Genomic DNA, 7,971 nt, shown 5'->3' with positions numbered 1-7,971 from the left:
GATACCTCAGCAGAGGGAATGTCAATCTTATACTGTTCTTCCTCTCCACCGCCCTTTTGTCCTGGGACTCCTATTTTCGCACAGCATGTGGGGACCTTCTGAGTTGGACTGTCACTTCCTCAAATGGGAAGTCTTAAGGAAAGCTGCCTCCAGGTGGGGATCCTGTTCCCAGGCAGTCCTTGCTAATGTTTGCTAACTGACTGTAAGTGACTTCCAGCTCTGGCCAAAGAGGTCCCCTTCTCCTCTTTTCCGAGGCCCTGTGGAGTGGCAGCACAGCCACCTGGCTTTGGCTCCTTTTATTGCATTTTCTTTTTGAGTGTCCCTTTCTCTGGTTGCCTACATGTGTGTGTCGGAGTGGGGCGGGGGGTGGTCCTCCATTGCCTCACCCCCTCCCCGCACGTGCTCCACACACTCTGTGGCAGTCTGCTCCACCTCCCTACTCTAACTAGGAGCTTGGTGCTTAAGCCCCTGACTGCTCAACCCTTCTGAGTTGCAGATTTCTCCTTCCTGAATCTCCTCCAGCCACCATGGCCCACCAAGTTCCACGTGGACAAAACAGAGCTCTGTGTACCTCCCAGGCACACCAGGGGCTCCTGATATGTCCTGCACAGATGGATATGTCCACCACACCTGGAGTCAGCCTTGACCTTTACCTCTCTCACTCCCCCTCTTCCCCCATACACAGCCAGAGTCCCTCAGTGCTACTGGCTTTCCTGAAAGCTGGGCTTCTCCAGCCTTTGCATCCCTCTGCTCTGGCTGCCAGGAGTCCAGTACCCATTGAGACCCCTCTAAAGTAAGTTGGTTGAATCACTGTTGCCCTGGGCAACAACCTGTACCACTCTCCACTGCCTTGGGGATAGTCTTAAGTCCGTGGTCTGGCATAACAAATCCTTCCTCCTGCCTCCTCTGCTGATCTCTTGTCCTGTCTCCCCTGTATTCATCTTCCTCCACATGCTTGCTGCTTGTAGGACTATCACCTACTTTTCCAGCACTCTGTGTCTTTGGCATAGGACATCTTTCCTTCCTTGAGTCTGCCAACGCAGTTTTCAGATCCACTCAAATGTCACATCACTTTTGGAGACCTTCCAGATACCCCAGGCTCTTCTGACCTCCCTCTGTATGGTGATGCTGGACTTTCATAGCATCATCTGAATTGTAATTCTTTATTTGTGTGTTTATTTTCCCTCGGGACTAAGAGCTCCTCGATGGCAGTCTAGGGCACAACAGGCACGAAGTGAAGACATGCTGTTGGAAATGTTCATTCACCTTGTGTCTGGCTCAAAATACCCTTTGTTTAAGTGTTAGCACCTGGTTAAGAGGGGTTTTTCAAGATAGGGTCTCATGAACTATTTGCCCAGGCTGGCTTTGAACTGTGATCCTCCTGACCTCTGTCTCCTAAGTAGCTAGGATTACAGGTGTGAGCCACCAGTGCCAGCTCATTCAGGTTTTCTGTTTGTTTGTTTATTTTGAGATAGGGCCTCATTATATAGCCCAGGCTAGCCTTGAATTTTTCATCCTCCTGTCTCTGCCTTCTAAGTGTTGGGATTACAGGCATGTACCACAGGACCTGGCTCATATCTCTCAATTTTGAATACAGGAGCTGCCTTAGAATCAGACCTGCCTTCCTGCAAGCCACATTTCCTCCCTGATCCCAGCACCTAGAACAGGTCCCTGTGAGGGCCACACAGTCTGACCTGCTGTGGTCCTCAAGAGCTTAGAAGGAATGTCATGGAGGCAGCAAAGACTGCTCAGTGTCCAGCAGAGGGCCCTGGCTAGCCAGTGGCCAGTGGGATGGGAGGGCCGGTCAGGCCAGACGCCTGACTGGAGGCGGACCCAGCAGCCAGCTGCCTCTCTTGATTCTGTTCAGCAATTGTGTTCCTTGCCCTCACCTGCTCTGCCTGGGGCAGCTGCGTCCTGCTCATCTGATCATGCGGTGCCTGTGGCCCCTGGCTGGCTCCCTTGCTGTGCTGTTGGCTGCGGGGCTGAGCAGGGTCTCTGGGGGTGCCCCCTCGTCCTCAGACAGACACAGCCCCAAGGGCCAGGAGCTGCAGAGTCGACCCAGGAGAGGCACCGAGGATGAGGCGGACAAGCAAGTTCAGCATTATGTGCCAGGGGAGTGGGCTGAGTACCCCCGGCCATTCCACCCTGCCAGCCTGCAGCCCACCAAATCCTTGGTGGCCACTAGCCCTAACCCAGACAAGGATGGGGGCACCCCAGGCAGCGGGCAGGAGCCCAGGGGCAACCTGACAGGGATGCCAGGTCAGAGGTTGCAGATTCAGAACCCCCTGTATCCGCTGACTGACAGCTCCTACAGCGCCTACGCCATCATGCTTCTGGCCCTGGTGGTGTTTGCCGTGGGCATCGTGGGCAACCTCTCGGTCATGTGTATCGTGTGGCACAGCTACTACCTGAAAAGCGCCTGGAACTCCATCCTTGCAAGCCTGGCCCTCTGGGATTTCCTGATCCTCTTTTTCTGCCTCCCTGTTGTCATCTTCAATGAGATCACCAAGCAGAGACTGCTGGGTGACATTTCTTGCCGGGCTGTACCCTTCATGGAGGTGAGTGTGTGCCCTTCTAGAGCTCAACCATGGGGCTGCAGCCCAGGGAAAGGGCTCAAAGTTGTAGCTGGGTCCTGGAAGGCAAATCTGTGTGTGTGCAGAATCCTAGAGCCTTGGAGCTTGGACTCAGTTTGCTCCTTCTCCCCTAAACTGGAGAAGGAGACAAACATGCATTGGTTTCTGGCAGCTCTGAGAACAAGGCAACCCAGAGGACCAGGCAGGTGTGCAGGATCCCTGGGCTCCAGCCTCTGGCCTTGCAGGCCCCACCTCTTGGAGAACAGAGGGGACCCATGAGTTGATAGATGCTCCCTCCAGGCTGGGAGATGGGGTGGGAGTAGGGACAAAACACAGGAACCCACCTTCAGGTTTCTCTAGATCCCAAGCTGACCCTCCCCCATTCCTCCACCCAGGAAATCTCTCTGTCCTTTGTTAAATCTCCTTTCTCTCCTCTGTGCCCCCTGCTGCTGCTCTGCACCCACAGTTCTCTTCTTACTCCTCCATATCCTGCCTCTCTAAGCAGTGTCTGAAGGAGGCCCCAGTTTCCTACAGATACCTCCAGGTTAGGCAGGGGACCACTCCCTGTGAGCGTGAACACAGGAGGGCAGGCCCTTATTCTCATCCTGACTGTGGTTATTGTCCTCTTCATGGTCAGCTGTAACCTCCTGAATTCTCTCTGAAAGGCAAGACTCATTTCTAGACACTAGAGCCGGTGGAGGCTCTGTTCTCAGCCCTGTCATCGACCTTCTTGGTGTTGCTGGAAGGATCACATCTCTTTCCCCATTTCCCTCTTCCAAGGGTGGAGGTAGACCAGATGGTCCTTCTAGCTGGCTTGTTCTACAGCTCTCAAGTATACTAGTATACCTTTTCTGTGTACATGGCTGCTAAAGGATGTGTAGATCACATGGAGACAGCTTAGTTAAATCACTAAACATATATCTGTGAAGTGCATCTATGCAGGGCATTAGGAAGGTTGCTGTCTCTATAGGAGAGCAGCCTTTTAAATCTTGGCTCCATGGGGGAATAACGAAGATGGTAGTGAGCATGGGTTCCCTGTATAGCTGCTATTTCTTTGTGGAAGAGATCTGTATGACATGGGTGACCTGCCTGTCTGGAGAAGGAATCAGGATCAGGCATTTGACTTGGTCCTAATCCTAGCTTCCTTCCCAATTTGCTATTAGCAATGATTTCATGGTTAGACAGACTCTGAGGCTCAGCAATTGGAATGGGCCTTCCTATCCTCCCCAACACGGGGAGACCATCCATTGGTGGTCCGAAGCTACTCCACCTGAAAAGAGACCCCACAACTCAGGATAGCCATGTCATTTTCTTCATCATCTCATGCTCACAGCCCAGGTGAGCTTAGTTAGACACAGGACTTTGGAATTAGACAGTTTAGATTAGAAACTAGAATTTGCCCATCACTAGCTGAGCGACCTTCGTAAATTACTTAACCTGCCTAAAACCTCAATTTCCTCATTTATTAGTTGGGAATAATAATAACTACCTGAGTCGGAAGCCAGTGGCTTATGCCTGTAATCCTAGTTACTTGGGAGGCTGAGATCAGGAGGTTAGGGCCAGTCCAGGCAAATAGTTCTCAAGACCTCATCTCCAAAAATAACCACAGCAAAATGGACTGGAGGTGTGGCTCAAGTGGTAGAGTACCAGTTTTGCAAGCTTGAAGCCCTGAGTTCAAACCCCAGTCCCAATAAGAATAATGATAATGATGTTAATAATAATTAACTACCTAAATGAATTCTTCTGTGCTGGGAGATTGAACCCAGGGCCTCACACAAGTTAAGAATGTGCTTAGCTTGAGCAACAAGCTAAGTGGTAAGAACATGCTTACCACTGAGCAACACTTGCAGGCCCAATTCCTTTTTTTGTGTGTGTGGTACTGGGGTTTGAACTCAGGGCTTCACACTTGCTAGGCAGGCACTCTACTACTTAAACCATGCCTCCAGTCCCCAGGGTCAATTCTTGAAGAATTAAAATGGGTAGTGTCCATAAAATGCTTAGAATGAAAATAATTCAGTATATGTCTGTTTTTATTTGGGAATAGTACAATGGGAGGAGGGCAGACACGTATGAACCCTTCTGGGTCAATGCACACCTGGCCCGAACTGACTTTGGACTTGACATACCTATTATGTAGGCTCTGGACCCCTGCCCCCATCATCTGCCCTGCCCCTACTTCTGGAGGATAGAGAAGATCCATAAGCTGATAGAGGTGCTCCCTGTAGGCTGGGAGATGGGATGGGAGTGGGCACACAAAACACACTGCCCCAGAACTCTCCTGTAGAAAGGATTTCAAGGTGTCCCCTAGGAGGGAGGGAGAAAAGCAGCATGAAATAAAACTTGAGACAGATTCTGAGATGCAGGGAGAGAGAATGGTGTTTTTGCCACTTCTCCACTGGGCTGGGCTGCACTGCCAAGAGAGGGGGTTGGGTTTTTCACAAAGGACACTTGGTGGCAGTGCAAATAAACCAGGGATTGTGTTCCCCTCTCCCCCAGAAGAGGGAAGAATTTGGACAGGAGAGGGGATGGGAGCACAGTCCCTGAGTGTGGTGAAACATCACTTGCTAGCTCTGAGGGCTCTCCTTTCCGCTCACTGGCACTCTCCTGCTGTTCAGCCTGCTTCCTCTCGCTCACAGCCTGCTTTCTCCTTTGCACTCCATGAATAGTGTGTGAGGGTGGTGGACACTGGTCATTCCAAGGGAGGCTGCTCCCCACACTGCCAGGCCCTGGAGAGACAGAGAGAGAGAGAGAGAGAGAGAGAGAGAGAGAGAGAGAGAGAGCGCGAGCGCGAGCTGTGTGTGTGTGTAGGCCCCAAGACCATCACCCGTTGGATGCACATAAGTGGGTGCAGAAAGTGGGAGCTGCTCACCGTTTCTGTCCTGCTTCTTTCTTCCTTAGAGATGATTCTTGTTTTTGGTGGCACTGGAGTTTGAATCAGTGCCTCATGCTTGCTAGGCAGGAGCTCATTTTGCCAGTCCTTCTTCCTTAGAGATGATTCTTGAGTCTCTTGGGAAGCCCTGGGGACTGTGGGAGGCAGACTCAGCAGCTCCAAGCCCAAGAGGTAGAAAGAAGAAGGCGTGATCTTGGGCAAGTCAGTTTTCCTGTCTAACGATTTCTTCTGTAAGATGGTTGGTTGAGGGTTTGGTGATGTATGGAAATTCCTGATGGGTAGAAAAAGCTTGCCAAATAGCGGTTACCATTGCTATTATTCTATGCTTATGATGCAATTCAAGATCTGACTCTGCCAGGAACCCTGCCTTCTTCCCTTGTCCTCATAGGTTTTGACCATTCTTCTGTCTTCCTCCTCATCCTTGCTCACAGGTCTCCTCCTTGGGAGTCACGACCTTTAGCCTCTGTGCACTGGGTATTGACCGCTTCCACGTGGCTACCAGCACCCTGCCCAAGGTGAGGCCCATTGAGCGGTGCCAGTCAATCCTGGCGAAGCTGGCTGTCATCTGGGTGGGTTCCATGACACTGGCTGTGCCTGAGCTCCTGCTGTGGCAGCTGGCACAGGAGCCAGCCCCCACCACAGGGACTGTGGACTCATGCATCATGAAACCCTCGGCCAGCCTGCCTGAGTCCCTCTACTCACTGGTGATGACCTACCAGAATGCCCGAATGTGGTGGTACTTTGGCTGTTACTTCTGCCTGCCCATCCTCTTCACTGTCACCTGCCAGCTGGTGACATGGCGGGTGCGGGGCCCACCGGGCAGGAAGCCTGAATGCAGGGCTAGCAAGCACGAGCAGTGTGAGAGGCAACTCAACAGCACTGTAGTGGGCCTGACTGTGGTCTACGCCTTCTGCACCCTGCCTGAGAATGTGTGCAACATCGTGGTGGCCTACCTCTCCACTGAGCTGACGCGCCAGACGCTGGACCTCCTGGGCCTCATCAATCAGTTCTCCACCTTCTTCAAGGGTACCATTACCCCTGTGCTCCTTCTGTGTGTCTGCAGGCCACTGGGCCAGGCCTTCCTGGACTGCTGCTGCTGCTGTTGCTGTGAGGAATGTCGTGGGGCCTCAGAGGCCTTGGCCACCGATGGCTCGGACAGCAAGCTTAAGACCGAGGTGTCCTCCTCTATCTACTTCCATAAGCCCAGGGAGTCTCCCCCGCTCCTACCCCTGGGCACGCCCTGCTGAGGTCAGGCCCAAGCAGGGATAGGGGCATAAGAGCAGGGGCAGAGTAGGCTTGGAGCAGTCACTCCAGCCCAAGCCAGTGTCTGATGATTCTTTCCCCATAGGTCTTGCTTTGCTGCCTGTCTTGCTGTCTAGAGATGAACTTGGCTTCTTTGGTCAAGGTTTGGGATTGTCAAAGCCCCTTTCCCAAGCCAGTCCTTTCCTGTTACATTGAGGGACCTTGCAGTCTTGTCCCTTCCACTGGACTGGGTCCTGACAGCTGCCCAGCGTCTGTCAGTCTTGTCAGCTAGAAGCCAGGACTTGGCCTGCCCTGTCTTGGTTGCAGCCCTACTTCGCTCTCGTTTGCCTTGGAACCTGACTATATATTAGCTAAGCCCTCTCCAAGCAGCATCTCCCTGCTCTCCACCTTCCGGGCCCCGACCTGGAATGGGGGCTCCTTGGGGACCACCTGACCAGGATCTCAGACCCTTTTCTCTGAGCTGGATCTATTCTAGCCCTGGCCCTCCCCCACTTCTTCTGGAGATTTCTCAATCTCTCCTCCCTCCTCCTTTCTCTGAGTACCCACATTGTCCTGTCCAAGAACCCCTCACTAGGTGCTGTCCTATAGAAGGCCCTTCTTGAAAAACAATAAACTAGGCAGTACTACTCCTGTGCCCACTGATTTTTTTTTTTTTTTTTTTGGCGGTACTGGCGTTTGAACTTAAGGCAACACCACCAGCCCTTTTTTGCTTTAGTTATTTTTTAGGTAGGGTCTTGCACTGTTTGTCCTGGGATGGCCTAAACAATGGTCCTCTTACCTGTGTACTGGGATCACAGGCGTGTTTGTTTATTGAGATGAAGTCTCACTTACTTTTTTGCCCTGACTGGTCTTGAACTTTGATCCTCCTGATCTCTGCCTCCCAAGTTAGAGTAGCTGAGATTGCAGGTGTGAACCACCATGTCTCACCCTCCCATAACATTTTTTTTTTTTAATGTCCTGGCAGTGCTCAGATGCACCTGGGCCTTTCCTAGGGCGAGGCAGTACCCTAAGGATCACCTTTGGCCCTTGCCAAAGTCTGACTCTGGGGATTCCAAGAACGTTATGACCTGTGAGGGACAAGAAGGAGGACTTGGGGTTGTGGAGCTGGGGGACCAAGTTGTCCTTCTGATCTAAACCTAGCAGTCCATGGGGGGTCAAAAGGCTGCCACTTTATCTCCTTTGGAGCCCACCCCTCCTGTCCACTCTCCAAGCAAAGCCCCCATTTGAGGAACTTGCCCATGTGAA

At 52.2% G+C, this 7,971-nt stretch overlaps 1 protein-coding gene across 1 annotated transcript; it reads left to right on the top strand.

Annotated features, from left to right (window-relative positions):
* Positions 1–1,815: 1,815 nt before the first annotated feature.
* Gpr37l1 (G protein-coupled receptor 37 like 1) lies at positions 1,816–7,352 on the top strand. The gene is made up of 2 exons (XM_020157379.2): positions 1,816–2,558; positions 5,895–7,352. Exons 1-2 carry the CDS (start codon positions 1,929–1,931, stop codon positions 6,708–6,710), a joined length of 1,446 nt encoding a protein of 481 aa, XP_020012968.1. The 5' UTR covers positions 1,816–1,928; the 3' UTR covers positions 6,711–7,352.
* Positions 7,353–7,971: the final 619 nt, after the last annotated feature.

The sequence above is a fragment of the Castor canadensis genome, chromosome 11 (genome assembly GCF_047511655.1).
Source record: "Castor canadensis chromosome 11, mCasCan1.hap1v2, whole genome shotgun sequence".
NCBI lineage: Eukaryota > Metazoa > Chordata > Mammalia > Rodentia > Castoridae > Castor > Castor canadensis.
Note: the sequence above shows the minus strand (reverse complement) of the source record. Positions and strands in the feature narration are given on the sequence as shown.

Coding starts and splice junctions, on each gene's coding strand:
- Gpr37l1 (XM_020157379.2), top strand. CDS start 1,929: ATGCGGTGCCTGTGGCCCCTGGCTGGCTCCCTTGCTGTGCTGTTGGCT. Junction 2,559..5,894: donor GGGCTGTACCCTTCATGGAG/GTGAGTGTGTGC, acceptor CCTTGCTCACAG/GTCTCCTCCTTGGGAGTCAC.